Source organism: Glycine soja, chromosome 9, assembly GCF_004193775.1.
Source record: "Glycine soja cultivar W05 chromosome 9, ASM419377v2, whole genome shotgun sequence".
NCBI lineage: Eukaryota > Viridiplantae > Streptophyta > Magnoliopsida > Fabales > Fabaceae > Glycine > Glycine soja.
This window is the reverse complement of record NC_041010.1, coordinates 12,062,396-12,082,717: the sequence shown is the minus strand read 5'-3', so window position 1 is coordinate 12,082,717 and position 20,322 is coordinate 12,062,396. Positions and strand designations below refer to the sequence as shown.

Here is a 20,322-nt window from a genome sequence, read left to right as displayed (position 1 = left end):
TCATATACATTCAATAATTTCTAAAATTACAATTTACCAACATTTTTAACCAACTTCTAATTATATTATTTTTCAGGTAATTCCTAAAATTTGTGGAAAAAACATTAAATAACATTAAAATTTACAAATATTCATTTTTTATGAAAGCATATCTTCTCATAACTTTAGACTGCCTAATATCCACATTTCTGTACATTGTTCTTCCTAGGAGAAGGAAACGCCTTCATAAGATAACCAGATATCAGGTATATATATTAAGAATGCAGTGCACTTAAAACATTATCATCCTCTATCTTCTGTAAGACACTATCATGTAAAAGCACAAAAACCATTATCAAAATTGACATCCAATATTACAGAGACAAGCATCAGAACATCATCCAGCTGAATGTGACTAGAATGAACAGTTGCAAATGTTCTTATTAGTTCAGGCATAACATAGATAAAGAAGCCAACAGGCAGAATTGTACGTAGTACATATATAAATAAAAACATCCAACTCTCGTGAACCCAATTCCTTCCTCCCACAACATTTTCATGATTTCTGCATGATGAAAAGCACAAGGTGAGACTTTATCCAGAAAACAAAGTAAAACAAGATGAGACTTGACGTGCTCAAGACAAGAAAAGAAAAAAAAAATATGAAAGAACTAATTGTCCATATGCAGGCATCTCTAACCTGCATCGGAAGGTACAATTTAAACTCCGGTGGGAGTTCCTCCTCAGAGTACAGGCGATCAGAGAAGTATATCCTTCTCAGGCGACAGTTTGCATGGACCTGTACTCGCAGTGTCTCCACATAATTAGTACCATAAGCTCTCTTGGTGAAATCAACCAGGTTAAACTGGATTTGATTCCATCCCTCATCCATTCTCAGTGGCATAGTGCAAATGTAGGGCTTTACTCGAGTGACAGCCTATAATGACAAGAAACTAAGTTGTAATGCACATGAACAGTATTTCAGAAGGAAATGACATCACTATATTTCTGAAAAAATATTAAGATTTTGTTTAAGCAAAAATGTCACAGTATTTCTTTCCTTTTTTTCCTTTCACAAACTCCACAGTATACCTCAAAAATGACATTGCTTGACAATAAGAACTATTTTACCACTAATATACCCCCGGTCTTTTGGTGATTTAAAAGTGAAAGTGTGAATGAAACAAATCAAGCAATAGAGTTCCAGTCATTCAATCATTCAAATCACTTTAGTCCCTAAAATAATATTTTTTTTATATTTTCCCGTCCTTCATTTCAAAGTATGCAGAATAAATAAGAAAATTCTAATTCCTGTCTATCATGCTCCCCACACAATTCTCATGGGCAATGTACACCTTGTACCAGATTAAACAAGTCAAATTTTAAAAACAAATAATCTGTAAGATCACGTAACAGAAATACTACAACTGATGCACTTGATTTCAAAGCAATTCTGCACATACAGAAAATGAAATTTGCCAATTTACATTTTCAGAAAAAGAAATAGATGAGAAGATACACAGTTTCAAATTGTGGATTCCATCTCTATGGCTTATTAATTATAAAATACAATGACCTAAAAATAAAGAATCATGCCAAAATGTTACTATTCAGAAAATCAAAGCTCTCTATATTGGGTAGAAGCAAGCACTCATGCACAAAAAAACCCCAGAAGAAACTAAACATCTGAAGTTGTGTTCATAATAATCAGACACACAAACATGGGCAGACTTACACACTTGAAAATTTGAAGCTCGAAATCGTCGTCTGACATTCTTATCATCCAAAACTTGAATCTCAAATGTGAAATACTTCTTTAGATTCTTGACAATAATAACCAAGAATGGAAGCTTTATACCAAGCGTTGTCGCTGGGTCAGCTGGGCAAGTAATGTATGTGGACTGAATATTTGATCCAATTATTTCTAGTACATTGGACTGTATGTCTTCATCCTGTAGTCGTTTAATGTGGCCATCAACAACTATAAACAAAGTCCAAGACAAAATTAGTCACATAATATTTACCTTCAAATTGAAAAAGATTGTTACTATCATCAAGCAAATCACAAATATGACGAAGACAAATCAAGGAGAATTGTGAGATTTGTGTAACTGATGAAAACCCTTGGTCTTAATGCTACAGTGATAACTATTAGATTCTATGTTTTAAATGGAAGAAGGCTCTAGGGGTGTGGAGAAGCTGAGTAGGCAAGGTTAGTGTGATGGGTGAAATTCTGGTTAGACTTTGGGAAGGGATTCTTCCCTTGGAGCGTTAGCTCTTGTAGAGCGAGTGTAGGAGCTTATGCTCTAGTTGTTTTCATTTTCTGCTCATAGAGCTACAGCCCAGTTCTTTTTTTACCAAATAACACTCATACACTGGTTTCTGATCTTGGCACTCAACCAATTGGTCTGAACTGCAGGATCCAAGGGAGATCAATGCAAAAAATGACATTATGATTATAGATAGACCAACCAATTGAATCAACAGAGTTTTTGGATAGTGTCAGGCAGTGGTGTGACCTGAAATCCATTAAACCTTGTGGGTCCAACCTGTTTGCAAGTTCTGACTTTGAACCTAGTTACAACAACAGAGATAAAGAATGTCTACAGAAGATTGAAACTGGTGAAGTAGGGAGGAACAAAGGTGTCAGACCAGAGACGACAACCAAAAAAAGGTGGAAATCAGGAACCCTACTTAGTGCAATTTCTGCCAGAACCTCAAATACCACCATTGCTCATTTTTGTTATCTCATCTTCACAAATGCTAGTAATTTCACATGTCTTTGCCCCATTTCCATGCATGACAGTGTTAGAAGATGCTGTGAAGAGGGCCACTTTACCTATCTTGAGAGCAACTTGGGAGAAGATAGTTGTTATCCAAAATCAATCTATTGATCTAAGTCTAGAGGACAAGACTTTATCTCAAGAGTGGGTATTTGCTAGGACCTTGCATCCACAAGCAAAACACCTTAAGCGAGTTTCTGCCATCTTCTCTTCTACACATTCTAACCCAATTTTCTCTTGAATACATGATGCATCCATTCCTGATCTTATTGTTTCTTTTCCTCACATCGATGCACTTCAATATTTTCATCTTCACTACCCTTATTATTTAGCTCACATTAACACTCCATTTCCCAGCATTCACCACGACAAGGGTGTCATCATAAGAAATAATTCAGAAGCATATATTGTTAAATGATACACTGATTAGTAGACATGATGGTACAGTGTTACAGTGGTACTTGAGTAAAACAGAAAGAGGGATCTTTTATTAAATGAAGAACAAAATCTCAGTTCCGTACTCAATGTGAGTGAAAATTTAGTATGATACAAAAAGTCAATCGCATAGAAATTCCAAACTCTGGACTCTCCTAACTTTTTCACAATCCTCAGAAAAAATACAGTTAATTCTCCTACCACACAGGTACTTATAGTGACCCGTTAGCTAACCATAGCAAACATCCTAACCAACCCACTCCTCTTCCTATAATAGACCTAATTAATTATAGGCCTGCTATCAGTCAATCACACAATGGGAATCTTACCATTTCCCAACATAAACAATAAATAAACCTGTGAATTTCAAAACGACAAAAAATGTCATATAGACGTAATTTCATATCAAAAGCAAGGCAGAGTATTGAATTTTGAACAAACTCAAAATACTGGATTTGACATGGGTGAATTTTAGAAGATAAATAAAATACAATCATTGATTGGAAAACCAACAATTGAGATTTTAATAACTTCATAACTTGTTGTACATATGCATGTATTTTATGAGAATCCCAACCTTTGATTTTTCAATCTATGATTACAATTTTTCCCTTTCCCTCAAAAGTGCACCCCTCATTTTGAAGCATCCAAATCCCAAAATATTATTACCCACTAAAAACCAGAAAACACTCACCTTCTTTGTCCCATATCTGCAAAGGTTTACTCCTATATCAAATGGGAAAAAAATGATAAATTTCAGCATCTTCATCGTGTCAAACATGCGAAACAGAAATGTTAAAGTGAAACAAAGACCCCAAAAATAGAACATACCCAAGGCTGTATAAAATGGAAAGAAATCCAGATTGGAATGTGTTCTTGAACATCTTCAACACCACAAAAACCTACAACACAACGATACCAAATTCTCAAACCAAAATAAAATAAAAAATTAAGAAAATAAATAAAAATATGACACGGCAAAGGTAACAGGAAGAAAAAAACAAGTAAACGGAAATTAGAAGATGAGTGAGAGAGATGAACAAAAACGAAGTAGCGATTCTGAAACCCTAAGATTAAGGAACACAAAAAATAAGGGAAAAAATAAATAAAAGTGAGAACCGAAACCTGTTTTTGTTTGCCGGGAAATTCAGCTCTCAGGAAGGACTAACAAATAAGAACACAAAAAACCTGCACGCTTTTGACGCAGAGGAGATTCCAGAACCCCAATAAACTTCCATTTATAAATATTTATATATCAAATTAAATTAACATTTTATTACAAATAGCATGGCACAAAAAGCGTTTTCGATATTATTATACATTTTTGTAGCACGAAAAGTTTAATTAATAAAATTTAAAATTTATTTTTTATAGTTAAAATATGTTTGTATATCAAAATTAAATTTTAATTCCTATAAAAAAATTATTTATTTTTCATTCTCACAAAATTATAATGTTATTTTTTGGTTCAAACTTAATTTTGAATCTAACCAAATTTACATGACATTTTTTATTTTAAAATTTAAATATAATTTATGAAATTTGAAAATCATCACAAATTAAAAAAAATAAATAAAAAAATACAATTTGTAACTATAAATTACATACAAAAAGTATATATATGAATTGGATTCTAAAACCTACTCAACCAAATAAAAAAATAACCCATCAAACACCTATTTCCTAAAATCATTATTGACCAAGAAGCTCACAATAAAATTGAAAGAAATCAAAAATTAGAGGTTGGATTAAACAAATAATTTCAAAATTTTTAGAAAAATGCAATATAAATTTTCCATAATTCGTTGATTTTAGATCCCCCCAAGGAAAAATCATGTTTCAAAAAAAAATATCCTAGTGGTTGAGTAGGCCATTGATGTCGTCGAAGAGGCCAAGGTCAATGACCTCCAACATTGTCCAATCTATCTAGAAGCGATCTTCAACGATGCGAAGGCAATAGCAAATTTGGCCTATGGTGGTGGTGTTGAAGGTGAGTGTTCACCAAGGAAGTTGGATCCAGGTGGATGTTGGTGGTGGTGTTAGAGGTGTAGGAGAAAGAGAGAAAAATTGGAGTTACACATATCTAGTGGAACATTTTGAGATGTAGGTTAAGATCCATCCAATCCTTGTTTTGAACGAAAAAATGACACATTATAATTTTGTGAGGACAAAAAATAAACAAAAAAAAATTGGAAGGATTAAAATCGAACTTTGATGTATTTACGAAGACAAAAAACATATTTTTTTTATTTGATGTCACCCTCGATCACACGCTCTTATGGTTTCAGATCATATCTCTAAACCATGAAGTTATGATTAAAAGTAACTTCAAATAAGATATTTTAACACATGTTTTATATTATTTTTCAAAAGTAAAGTATCCTCGTAACCAAAAGTCATGAGATTAATCCTAAGACATAAAGATCTCCTAAATGAATTTTGTCCCTTCTAACAAAATCTTTCTCATTGACACATTTTATATTAGTATTTTAGTCGTAATAAAAAAATATTATTATTTTAAACTTATAATATTAGATATTTTGAACATATAAATTATAGTTTGATATTATAATTATTTAAACTTATGACATAAATATATTTTTAGTGCCTAAAATATCCCTTGACGGGGAATTAGAGACTTAATATTAGCGTTTTATTTCAATTATAGGCTTATATAATCACTTACTAAGGTAAATCTAGAGACTTTGGCTTAGTATGTCAACTTGCTGCATTCATCTAGATGAGTTACATGAAGTTACTTATTGTCTCTTCTAGGATAGTAGTCACAATTCTCAGCTTAACTATGGCTCTAACACCCTTAATACGAGTTTTAACCACAACTTTCTATACTCAAACACAACCCCCAAAGTTTCACTATCACTTTCTCACCATAGAAGGTATTTTAATCATGATTTGAGTCCCTAACTCACAGCTGCACCTAGGTACCATAATTCTAATGAATTCACCACTAAAATAGTTCTTAAAGCATTTTAAACTATTTTGATTCATCACTATAAACTCACCACTAACATCAAACACACTCTTAAGTCTCTCAGTCACTTACTTTTTCTACCTTGAACACTCACAGTATATGGTAGAAAGTTCTAGAATTTGCAAAAACCTAATCAGTTAACCCTACAAACTAATATGACCATACGTCCGATGAAATCCATCAGGCAATTAAAAGAAACAATTTGATTTCTTTTTCCCTTCTTCAGCTCAAACAATGCAATAAGAGGACATTTAGCTATAAGTTGATGACTGAAATATCTATTGAGATTAAAACCTAAAAAAGACAGTTAATGAATGCCCTATGATTTAATTGAAACTATACCATAAGATCAAACACCTAATGGATCGGAACGCAAAAAACGAAACTGTCATGTTCCTTTTATACATTGCATAGAAGTGATTAATGTACAAAAAGAAAAAAATGTTTATAAATAAATAAATAAAAGAACCAAAAGATAGATAGAAATTAAAGGGAAAAGATTAAACCCACCCTTCCCTTGAAAATTCATTCACCGAGCCCAGGTGTCCCAAATTCTTTCTCCAATGAAACTAATAGACCTTCTCACGGACTCTTTCTCCTCATCGTCACCACCATCACCGCCTTGACCAGCCTCAACCTCAACCTCGCTAGCACCAGCGCTGCTACTGCTACTCTTTGGTGCTGATTCCGACGGCAAAGAGGGAAACTCCAAGCGAGTCAACTTGGAAGGCTTGGTTTTGGAGTCCCTCTTGTTTCTCTTATCTTTCTAGAAGGTTTTGTGGTGTGAGCCAGAGAGTCTTCGAAGGCATCAATGATTTCATGTATGAGTTGGTGGATGGGAGAGGAGAATTTGTGACGTGGGTACATGCAATACAAAGACGGTGTTAGGTAAAACTGTCTTTAAAGTTATGTCATCTACGATAAATTTTCACTAAAACCGTCGTAAAAGGCTTTTTTTGTAGTAGTGAATACAAAACAACATGTAGTAAAGGACTTGGATGGAGATCTTAACATGCATCTGGCAAAGGCAGGAGCAGTTTACAACAAAACCATGAGGTACATGATTTAGATATGCTACATATCTTTTATGTTCTTTTGACATTTAGTTGCTATATGTTATGATGATTATCTTTGCCTCCACTTGGACTTTTGCAAATTCTCAAGGACCTAATAGTTACAGGCTTTATGGGATAGCGTGTATTGATGCTTATTTTTGTGGAAGTAGCTCTTCTTCATTTACATCTTTAGAAACATTGTACTTCTCCAACATGAAGGAATGGGAAGAATGGGAATGTAAATGAGTGACATGAGCTTTTCCTCATCTTCAAAGTCTTTCCATAGTGCGAAGTCACAAACTAAAAGGGCACCTACCAGATCAACTTGCAGGTTTAAAGAGACTGGTGATTCGTGACTGCAGACAACCTATGGCTTCTGCTCCCTTGGCTCTAAAAATTCATGAATTAGAACTAGAGGATTATGGAAAGTTGCAATTTGATTATCATTTGACTTTTTGAAAGGACTCACAATTAGAAGACACAACATGGACGCATCGTCACTTAAAACCATTGGACAAATCGTCTCTGATACTTCTCTTGACTTCCTGCACACTTATTTCAGCTCAAATATGAACATTTCCATGACTCATTGCTATGATTTCCTTTTGACATTGACAATCAATGGTGGTTGTGACTCTAACAACTTTTCCGCTAGATTTGTTTCCAAAACTCCATTCGCTTGATCTCAGGTGTCGTAATCTAAAAATGATTTCACAGGTGCACACTCATGATTATTTGAAGCGTCTCTGCATTAGTGGATGGCCTCAATTTGACTCATTTTCCAATGAAGGATTGTCTGCACCCTGGCTAAAGATATTAAGTATTGAAGGATTAGAGAATTTGAAATCATTGCCTAAATGCATGGATATCATCCTTCCATCTCTTACTACCCTTTCCATCAAATCTAGAAACAATGAATCTCTCAAATTGCTCCAAACTTGTCGCCTCGCTGAAAAAGACTTTGGGGTCCAACACCTTTTTAGATATCTTGCGTGTTGGAAAACTGGATGTGAAGTCTTTTCCTGATGAAGGTTTGCTTCCACTCTCTCTTACTTTTCTAAAAATCTATGATTGTCCAAATCTTAAAAGGCTGGACTACAAGGGTCTCTTCCACCTCTCATCTCTTGAGGAATTGATTCTTCACGACTCATTATTAAAAAAAGGGCCTTCTACATCGGTTCTAATGGCCTTTCTACATCGGTTATGACGCGTGGTGGTAACCCAGTGTCGTTGAATAACGACATCGGTTGGAGGACCATCTTTGAAAGGCGATCTTTCTACATCGATTGTGTAGCTACAACCGATGTAGAATGTGAATTTTCTACATCGGTTCTAAGAATGAAACCGATGTTGAATGGGAAGGCTTCTACATCGGTTATCAGTCAACCGATGTAGAATGGGTAGGAATGGGAAGGTTTCTACATCGGTTATCAGTCAACCGATGTAGAATTTGGAGGGTTTTTACATCGTTTATCATTCAACCGATGTAGCATGAGGAGATTTTCTACATCGTTTATCAGTGAACCGATGTAGAATGGGTACGAAAGGGAAGGTTTCTACATCGGTCTTCAGTCAACCGATGTAGAATTGGAAGGGTTTTTACATCGTTTATCACTCAACCAGTGTAGAATGAGGATATTTTCTACATCGTTTATCATTCAACCGATGTAGAATAAGGATTTTTTTTATTATTATTTTTGCGAAATTTATAAACTCAGGTCAAATTTCAACTATTAAATTAGTTAATGAATAAGTACAAGAAGCTACGTTGCTTATATGTAATACAATACAAATATAATGAAATTCAACAAAATATTTTGAAGCTATATGTAATACATTACAAATACAATGAAATTCAACAAAATATTTTGAATAAGACTAATTTGCTAACCAACAGTCTGTATAGGTGCTACACCTCCAATTTCAATTGCAGTGGCAGGAATGGAATCCATGACACAATGCATTCTCCTAGGACCCCTGCATGTTGTATAGATTGTAAGTATAGCATGGTAGGAATATAAAAAAAATGCATAGTAAGCTAATATATTTTCAGCAAACACTTTGGCTGCACAAAGTCAAAGCAGTAATGTCCACCAAAGCAAGTTTGATATCTCTCATAATATATCCCACCACAACTAGGCAACACAAGAAAACACAACTCAATGTAAGATGCACTAAGTATGCCAATAATAACAGTGACAATACCCACATGCCACTAAATTAAAGTGGTCATTGACAATGTTGAAGCGTTTTCTGGGCTTCTCTGTTGAAGCATTTTCTAGAAAACAAAATTGTCATATTTTCCTCACATTTGAACAAAGCAAGGTAAGGAATCTTTCTGATCCTCCACCAATACTACATACGAAATAGCTGAATCATCTTACTATGAAAACTTTATTTGGTAAACATCTTAGACCCAGTGAAGAATAACATTATTTTGTATACCAAGTATCAGGCCATACCCATTGATCCAAAACATCTAAAAGTGCTATTAACAATTCAACACAATCCCTTAACTACCCACCACACATAATTCTACACAAATATGACCTCTTTTCTAGATTCTTAAAACCATAACCAAACTCAGTTTTACAAACTTCAAAGGACAAAAGTTGCACAAGTATAATCAATGGCTATGCTTATGGACTATGAAGCAATGTTTTATTAACAGGAAAATTACATAAATGAATACTTTACATTTGTCCTCACCTCTAAATATTCATCCATCCCATATTTGGAGCCTTCTCTTCCGAGGCCATACTTTTTAAAACCACCAAATGGAGCCACCTACATCAACACATGCACGTAAATAAACCCATCAACAAAAATTCCATTTTCACTTGATATCATTTAATAAGGAATGAGATGCACCACAGTTGAAATTACTCCTTCTTTAACACCCACTAGTCCATATTCAAGAGCCTCAGCAACACGCCATGATCGGTGGATACTGTTTGTAAATACATATGAACCCAAACCTTCATATGTACAGGCAGTTCCATGTTCCAAAGTTTCACAACATTAAACCAAGAGTGACCAAATATGACAAAACTATTAACCTAGGCTGTATAGGAGGGGGGGGAGGGCAAAAACCATTCTTCAAGGCTGTATGAAGAAGAACCAAATGAACTACCTGCATTAGTGTCATTAGCAATTCTGATAGCTTCCTCTCTGGGTGCAACAGGTCCAAATGCTTCCTCTTTGGTTTAAGCCAAATCATTTAGGTGAATTAACAAAAAAAAAAGTCCAGCAAGTGAAAGTTAACAACAAAATTCCATTTGATGATAACAAGGCAAAGTGAAATAAACCATATCAAAATTTCTACACATATAGAATATAGGAAGCATGCAACACGACACTGTAAACTATATAAACTACATTGGTTTGAATCCTCATATCACCAAGGAGAGGTGAAGACTAGCTTTACAGAAGATATAATGACAGTGCATTGAAAAGATTCAACAGTTCTGCACAGTTGTGTTTCTACCAAACTCAATCACAGTTTGTATTTTGTAGATATTAGTGTGACATCCTAGAATTTCTACCCGGAATTTTGTAAGTGTTACATTTAAATATATATATATATATATATATATATATATATATATATATATATATATATATATATATATATATATATATTCTTGGTAGAAGTATGTACATTGGGGGAGAAATACGCAGGTTAGACTAATTAACGAAGAGTAATCCATAACCGGACGGTTATAGATTAATTCGCAATTAATTAGTCTAAAAATTATTGTTTTGAGTGCAACTTAAAATTTAACAAAACCAACCACTGAACCACGCTCAGGGTCTCATTCTGAGCGTTTTGATATATATATTGCCTACTTTCGAAAACGGGCCCCAACAGGTGCAGAGAAATGCAAGGAACTGGAACCAGAGAGGCGGCATGCAAACCGAGGCAGGATTTCAGCATCCAAAAAGGTCCAGTTTTTTTTCTCCTTTGTGGCTAAGTATGAGGTCAAATCAAAGAAAAAGGTGGGCCCTTTTGCTCCACTTAAAATGGGACATGTGGCAATTGCTTTTAGAAAAGAAAATGAAAATGAAAAGAAAATCATTTTTTTTATAAAAAGCCCAAATCTTCTCTCTCTTCCTTTAGAAAATTTCAGCAACTTCTTTCCTCCCTCCACGTTGCTTTTTCTCTTCTTCTTCTCAACCATTGTTGCCTCCCTTTGAAGCTCCAAATTCCTCTTCATTTCCACCCCAAATTGCAAGGAAAAGCTATTTTCGGAGTCTAGGAGCTTACCTCTACTTCGTGGGGCCTTAAATTTCAGGTAAGGATGAACTTCTTCTCACTTGAAATCTGTGGGTGTTGGGTTTTTGGGAGCTATAATGGGTAGTTCTACTAGGTTATTGCCTTAGGGTTGTTGTTTGTGAAGGAATTTGTTGAAATTATGCTAAACTTGACATGTTTGATGCAAGCAAAACTATCCATGTTGATTTAGGGTTTAATAATGGTGCTTTGTGATATATGTATGCTTAAAATGTTGATAGAAAACTGGTAGAGAGGATGGGGAGAGTTAACTTAGGGTTAAATGTGAGAATGATAGTGTTGTAAGTGGAAAAGCGTGAGATTTTGAGGGTTAGAAAAGCCAAATTTGGGGTTAGTGGAAATTGGAGTCTAAAGTGAGTTGATTCTAGATTAGAATGTCAATTAAGACTGGTAGGAAAGCTTGGTCTGGGCAAATGAGAAATATGAGTGACAAATGTGAAAGAAAAGAGTCATTTCTAGGGTAAATTGGGTGTTGAGAAGTCAAATTTTGAATAGGTGGAGATTTCACCTTAAAACCAGTTTGAGCAAGTCCAAATCAATATTATAGACTTGATGAAGATGAGAGTTTACCCCAAAATTACCCAATTTTCATTTTCACCTTTCAAACCTTGAGAATGCACTAAATTGGTGGGTTTTGAATACCTATATTTTGCTTTACCTTGGTTTGAAGTATGTTTTTGGTTTGAACATGATTTGTACATGATTTAAGACTTGTAGGATCCAATTTGAGTGAAATTGGATACAAGCAAGCTAGAATTCGAAATCTACCAAATTATGCAGCAAAAGCTGTCAAATTGTGCAACATATTTTACCAATTATGCAGAAAATTGGTTGTGCAGTGCTAGTCACGGGAAATGTAGTACATCTCATGTTCTAGATATTTTCTAGTAGATCCCAACGGTCAAAATTTAGATTTCTGTATTAGGAACCTCCAGTAAAATTTTCAAGGCGATCCAATGGTTAACGAATCGGAACAAAGAGAATGTTACTGAGGTATGTGAGTAGGAAAAACTGTGGAATTTGAATGAGTTTTGTGCAGAGTTTTCTGTCTCCACTCTATTTTTCTTGGTTTAGGGTAGTTTCATGACAAATGGAATTGAATTGTTTGGATATTGTGAAAGCTTGGAGGGGTTGATGGGGACCCGGTGCTGAGAGGAACGAAGATAAGGGCTACGTGGGAATGCGTGAGCTCAATTTGAAGGTGGGCAACTGGGGATGGTGTGCTTATGCCTGACTTGTGGAAATGGGAGAGTTGATTTGCGCCATCGCCCGATCGCCACCTAGTACCACATATGACCGGTGCCCCATAATCCAATAAGCTTGATGTGAGAAAACGTGGAAGAGTCAGTCTTCCTACTTTTGTTTGTTGACCACAGAGTGGTACCTGGAGATATGTCGCGGGGGTCAGGAGACCTTGGGGACGTCAAGTGAGGTGCTATTGCCCAAAACCAAGCTTGGCTAATCCCGGCCCAACCCGGGCATAGTCAGTCAGTGAGAACCTGTGACGTACCTAAGCAGGCAAGCTCCTAACAGTTAACCAATAAAAGAATAAAAGAACAAAGTCCACGAAGCAAGGAGGCTTGTGTGGCGGCTGGCCAGCTATTTATCTTGGGTGTTATCTGAAAATTACCCTCTGGTAATCGATTACTATTCGTGGGTAATCGATTACAGGGTTTAAAAATGGAGACAGGATGCTAAGTAGCTACTGGTAATCGATTATCAATTGTGTGTAATCGATTACATAGTGCTACCTGCCACTGGTAATCGATTACCATTTATGTGTAATCGATTACACAGTGTAACTTTGAGATTCCACTGTGCAAAGGCTGTGTATTTCATTTTTGGGCACTGGTAATCGATTACCAAAGTATGTAATCGATTACATACTTTGGTAATCGATTACCAGAGAGGAAGTCCCTTGAAAAAGACATTTTGACTATGCGTAACCGTTATGGGACGCATTGTATGGTTACCTGTGTAGTTAAACTTCTTGTGAAAGAGTCTACCCTCTTTCTTTTATCTTTTGTAGATCGCGATGGCAGCGCAATTGATCCATGATCGTGTGGTGATGGAGTGCCTAGAGGGTGTTTAGGAGACCCTCGAAGGCAATGAGAGGTGCCGATTCCGTGGCACAATTCGACTCACTGCTACTTCATTAGTACATCCGGAGGAACCCGCACGCACACTTCAACAGCCTGTGGAGTGGATACTACCTACACCTACTCCATATCGACTAGCTGAGCCGGTTCAAGTGATAGAGGTGTCATCCTCTGGAGAGGATCTTGAAGAGGACCTAGAGGAGTTACCTCCTGAACCTGCTATGGACGCCCTTGACTTACCTAAGGATGATGAAGACCCATTCCCTAATGTTGATTCTCCAGAGGATGTTATGTCAGTATCTGAGGCAGACTCTACAGAGGAGAGTGGCCCTGGAGGGACAACGATTAGTGACGACTCTTCATCGTAGCAGGCGGCTCCTTTGACTAGGCGTACATACTTTTTGTGGGTGGGTGTATCTAGTTCAGACTGATAGATTTACTCTTTTGATTTTTGGGTGGATAGACCTATTGTATAGAAATTTTGATGATTGTATATATTGTGGCTGAAGCCACCACAGTTGTTACCTTTGCTCTGGATGCCACTATGTTATTTTGCAAACTCCCATATTTTAGACAGTTTTAGATGATAAAAACAATTATGTTTTATCTTGTTATTTGAAAAAGAAATGTTAATGAATTTTAATTGAAAAGAGTTTACCGACCGCATCTTATTATTTCTCACGTGACGACCTAAAATGATGACTGGTATATTTTTGAAAGAGAAAAATAGTTTGGAGGTTATGGGTGATCAGAAAGAAATGAATCCGAATAGAGTTGTGAACTGGTCATTCAGGACTCTATAGTGATAATTTTCCTTCTGAAATTAATTACCGTGAAATGAATAACAGGGCAAAAAAAAAAGAGAAAAAAAAATTTCCCATGGTTTCTGCTATTTAATTTATTACTTTTAAACCAGTCATTATTTAGGGACGCCACAATTAGCCTCATCTATAATCTATAAAAATTATAAAGGAAATACACCCTTTTTGGTTTACACATTTTATTATCAAATTTATCCTTCAGCTGCTTCATTCGTAACTCCCCACTCTCCCATTCAAACTCCTGACATCCTCTCTCTGATGTTTGGTCTCCACTTTTTCAAAACTTGTTTACTTTTTAGTTGTTACTGCAAATTATGCCCATTTTGTTTCAATTCTCAACTCTCACATAAGTTATATTGATAAAAAAAAATTGTATTAATTACATATACAATAAATTAAATTCCAAAAAATAAAAAATGTGAATAGAGAAGCACATTAGTGCCTATGTTTTTTCTAGTGTATATAGAAGCATATCCATAATCCAATTTCCCTCCAGTTTATTATCTTAAAAGCACAACAGAAAAGACAGTTCATATATTAATCTGTAGTGACAGAGAAACCATAATTAATCTGCCAAGAATTAGGAAACAATTAAGGAAGTTTTTACCCCATAATCAAGGGTGATTAATTGGGAAGAGATTCTAGGTAACTGGTTGGAGTTTGATTAAGGAATGCAAGAATGACAATGATAGAATATGCTGTCAATATTTCACAAGCATCTAGCTGGGGGAAATCTTTACATAGTATCTCTTACTCTCTGTATCTCTGATTATCTTACAAAACCTTTTCTCCAATTTTAAGCATCACCATTATAATATTGACCTGACTACCACCATTCCAATATGTCTATTCTGATAGTCAATACACTAAATTTGGAAAAGCATTCATCAAAACATAGTACAAATGCATGACAAAAGATCACTACACAACATTAAAGGCATACTGTCAAAGTTATGTCAACAAGCTTATGGTGTACCTCTTTCAAACCTATTGCTATCAATATCTACGCCAATAATCTGTGATGCACCAACAACTTTTGCGTCCTCTGCAACCTGTAAGTGTAAATTTTGAGTCATAACTCATATTGGAAGCCACAAGACCAAGCAAAAATATGTCACCCTGGTAAGAAAAAAATATTTAATCAGCTGCATTTAACAAGTTTCTCATGACCACACTATGCTTTCCCACGAGCAAATGGAACACCATTGTCCACTAGCATTTCATGACTTACTTACAGGCTATGAACAGTGTCAAAATGATGCAAAGAAGGGATAAGCACTTTATACTTAACATGCAATGTCTCAATACAATTTTCATATTACGAAAGGACATAACTTACTAGTTGGAACACCTCATCCAAGGAGACAAACTTTATCCAAAGGAGCTTTGGGATCGATCTTGGCTACACTAACATCATGAACAACAGTGTATTGACTAAATGTGGAGGTTCCCATAAAATGATAGAGGGGTTTTCCATTAACTGAGAAACGACTCACATGAACAATCAAGTGTGCCAAAGTAAATGCTTTTATCAAATACTTCAAAACTCATTCTATTTTTTTAATGTCAAATGTTGGTGGTTGGTTTGTTAGTGGAAGATTTAGTCTAACAAAAGTAATTAGTCTCTCATAATGTGACAAATATATAGTGAGAAATAGCATGGCATGCCTGCAAGTCGGCGGAGACTTGGACGTCGGTGATGGTGGTGAGAGAAGAGAGGTAACAGTCGGCTCCTAAGGAGGCTTCGGGAAGAACAACAAACTGCAAGACTTTATCGTTGAGAAGCATATGAGAAACTTTTAAGTTTAAAAATTAAATAATTATCACATCCTTCAAAGGACATTTTAAAATTATAGAATTTTAAAAGGACTTGAAATGAACCTATTCACTTAATTGTTTATGTTTATGTAATGATATTTGAGATTGTTACAAAAGGATATGTATAAGAAACAAAAGGAATTAAAAATGATATGTGGTGCAAGGAGTAAGGACGAAAATAGAATGTTTAAGAACTTCAAATTAAAAAGAAAGGAAATCATTACTTCCCCATTTGCGTGAGGAATACAGAGATCACATATTATAAAAATATATAAGTTTTCCAAATGTAAAACGGCTAAAGAATATTAAGGGGACTTGTATTTGGTCATAGTAAAAAAACAAATGAGGCCAAGCAAAAGCAAACTTTATACTCCCAGAAACCATATTGCAACACAACAAGTTCAAAGATGGTATTCACTTTACATTTTCAGTAGTATTCACTGTTTCAGAATGATATATGCCTATACACATAGGCTATGTATAAGGGGGTGAAAGTGTTTTACAAAAGGTACAATTCAGATTAACCAAATCTATTCCAAATAAAAGTGACCCCCTCTACTGTGACCTATGTGATCACAAGCAAGTGTAAAGTGATGACATAGTGAATAAAACCAAAGGAAGAATAGAGTAAGTTCTGGTAAAAGTAAACTAGTGCCAAATCAAATGTCTAGGGGAATCTCCATTACACCAACTAATATGCAAGTTATCATATGGTCATTGAAAGCAGCAACCATGTCCAAAGTAGAAAGACCGTACACACATACTGTAGAGAAATAGAAGAAAGACTAAAAAGGGGTATGCTAATGCTACATAACTGAGTTGAATTCAACACTAGCATGTGAGGAAGGTGTAAGCACTTGCGCAAAATAAAAAAAATAATAAATAAAATTACACGTGGATTGAAGTGAGAAAAGAAAGATTGGAGAGTTTATTATTTTTTATTGGACAAAATTAATTGGAAAAAATTAATTGGCAAGTACCTATTAATGGAAAGGTTTTTTTTCCAAATATTACACTATCAATTTTACCATATTATTTAAATCAGCTTTAATTTTCTATTTATTTTTAAATTGGCAGTATAATATTTAAAGTTGATTGCAAGCTCCTTTTACTTTCAAAATCATGAATTTGCTATAAATTAAAATAGAGAAAAAAACAAAATGTGATAAACAAAATACTCTTAACTATATGTGCATTTCCTTCATAAATTGGGTTTATAATAGTGGAATCAATTTTCGTAACTTCGTTATTATCAAAACAAAAAGATCATATCGTACTTTTAAGGAAAAAAAATTTCATACGAAAGTGAAATGAATAAAATTACTAATATTAAATAACTCAGTGTAACTAATATAAAAAAAATGTGTTTTCAATTTACGTTTTTCAGCAAATTGTAAACAATAAAATGCATTACCTGAAAATCATAATGATTAAATTATAATTTTAAGCTGTCAAAACAAAGTAACATAAAAATTTCTCCATCAATCAAAATGGGGTCATCATCACTCTATTTTTATATGCAACTTCTTTTCAAATATTACACTATCAATTTTACCAAATGGACAATATAATATTTAAAGCTAATTAGAGATGGAGGAGAGAGAATTCATTATTATCAAAACAAAAAGATCATATCATACTTTTAATGGAAAAAAAAATTTCATACGAAAGTGAAATTAATAAAATTACTAATATTAAATAACTGAGTGTAACTAATATAAAAAATGTTTTCAATTTACGTTTTTCAGCAAATTGTAAACAATAAAATGCATTATCTGGAAATCATAATGATTAAATTACAACTTTAAACTGTCAAAACAAAGTAACATAAAAATTTCTCCATCAATCAAAATAGGGTCATCATCACTCTATTTTTATATCCGACAATTAGAAAGCGATACGTGTGGCTTGGTGGTATTGGAAAAAAACATTGGCATGTGAGGAAGGTGTAAGCAGTGAGCAAAATAAAAAAAATAAAATTACACGTGGATTGAAGTGAGAAAAGAAAGATTGGAGAGTTTATTATTTTTATTGGACAAAATTAATTGGCAAGTACCTATTAATGGAAAGGTTTTTTCCAAATATTACACTATCAATTTTACCATATTATTCAAATCAGTTTTAATTTTCTATTTATTTTTAAATTGACAGTATAATATTTAAAGCTGATTGCAAGCTCCTTTTACTTCCAAAATCACGAATTTGCTATAAATTAAAATAGAGAAAGAACAAAATGTGATAAACAAAATACTCTTCACTATATGTGTCCTTCCTTCATAAATCGGGTTTATAATAGTGGAATCAATTTTTGTAACTTCGTTATTATCAAAACAAAAAGATCATATCATACTTTTAATGAAAAAAAAAATTTCATACGAAAGTGAAATGAATAAAATTGCTAATATTAAATAACTGAGTGTAACTAATATAAAAAATGTGTTTTCAATTTACGTTTTTCAGCAAATTGTAAATAATAAAATGCATTACCTGGAAATCATAATGATTAAATTACAACTTTAAACTGTCAAAACAAAGTAACATAAAAAATTCTCCATCAATCAAAATGGGGTCATTATCACTCTATTTTTATATCCGACAATTAGAAAGCGATACGTGTGGCTTGGTGGTACTGGAAAAAAACATCAGCATGTGAGGAAGGTGTAAGCACTAAGCAAAATAAAAAAATAATAAATAAAATTACACATGGATTGAAGTGAGAAAAGAAAGATTGGAGAGTTTATTATTTTTTATCGGACAATATTAATTGGCAAAAAATAATTGGCAAGTACCTATTAATGGAAAGGTTTTTTTCAAATATTACACTATCAATTTTACCATATTATTCAAATCAGCTTTAATTTTCTATTTATTTTTTTCGTAATCATTGCCAATTTATTAATATTAACATTTAATTATTAAACGTTCTATTTTTATCTATTTTTTTCCATTTCTTTTTAGTAAATTGAACATCGTTGATGGAGGGATATTGTTGTCTACTGTGCTCATCTCATCTTTATTTGCTGCTTATTCCAGTGCTTATGTTTTACAGACCATGTAATATACATGTTCTGTTTTCAAATTTACTTGATCAGAAAAAAAAAAACTTATCCCACCATGTTGTGACCTTTCAATATTTTTGCTTCTAATTATTGAACATTTTAGTTTTTTAAAGTTACGGGGAAAAGTTTTTTGTGTTTTGCATTTTCGTTTCCCACAAAATTATCCTTCTTCACTAAATAAGAAAGTCAATAGTAACATAAACAATGGATTCTCTCCTTCCATTTGGAAAACAACAGCACAGAGTAAAAAAAATAAAAAAAAATATACAAAAAATTTAAGATTAAACAAAAATTGTGGATTTTTAAAGATATAAAAACCAAATATTTATATTTTGCAATAAAGAGATCATAGTTGTGAATTTTTAAAAATAGAATAATCAAATGTTTTAATTATAAAATAAAGAGATCAAATTGCAGATTAAATAAAATTAAAAAAACAAAATTGCATTTAAGTTTAGCAATTTTTAACTATTGAAATGCTATATGTTTAAATTAATTTAAGCTGCATATTTTTTTACATTCAAATTGCTAGAATAGTTTTTTAACTTTAAATTACAAAGAGCATTAACTTTGTGTCCCGTAATCATATACATAACTAAATTTTTTCTAAAACATTACTTTTTATACATGATTATAATTTTTTTTTGTTGAATTAGATTAAAATTTATTTAGGATAAGAAAAGGTTATTTTTAAATAATATTATTTATAGAGATTACAAAATTATTTAACATAACAACAAATTATTTTTATAGACTGAAACATTTTTTAAAACAAAGACTAAAACATTATTTTTTTTATAAGTGTAAATTATCTTTTATAATAAAAATATTACTTTCATATGCCCACTAAATTTTTTTAAAAACAAACACTACAAAATTACTTTTCAAAAAAACTTATTTTTTTAAGTGTCAATTATCTTTTACAATGAAAATATTAGTTTCATATGTCTATTAATTATGAAAATTTAGTCCCTCTTCACAATAAAA

General features: G+C 33.4%; 1 protein-coding gene across 1 annotated transcript; it reads right to left on the bottom strand.

The window, feature by feature from the left end:
- Nucleotides 1-298: 298 nt before the first annotated feature.
- On the bottom strand, nt 299-4,441 carry LOC114425337 (cilia- and flagella-associated protein 20). Its single transcript, XM_028392226.1, has 6 exons — nt 4,323-4,441; nt 4,029-4,099; nt 3,892-3,923; nt 1,719-1,960; nt 680-916; nt 299-544 (listed from the first exon to the last, which is right to left on the bottom strand). Exons 2-6 carry the CDS (start codon nt 4,079-4,081, stop codon nt 536-538), a joined length of 573 nt encoding a protein of 190 aa, XP_028248027.1. The 5' UTR covers nt 4,082-4,099; nt 4,323-4,441; the 3' UTR covers nt 299-535.
- Between the last annotated feature and the right edge of the window lie 15,881 nt (nt 4,442-20,322).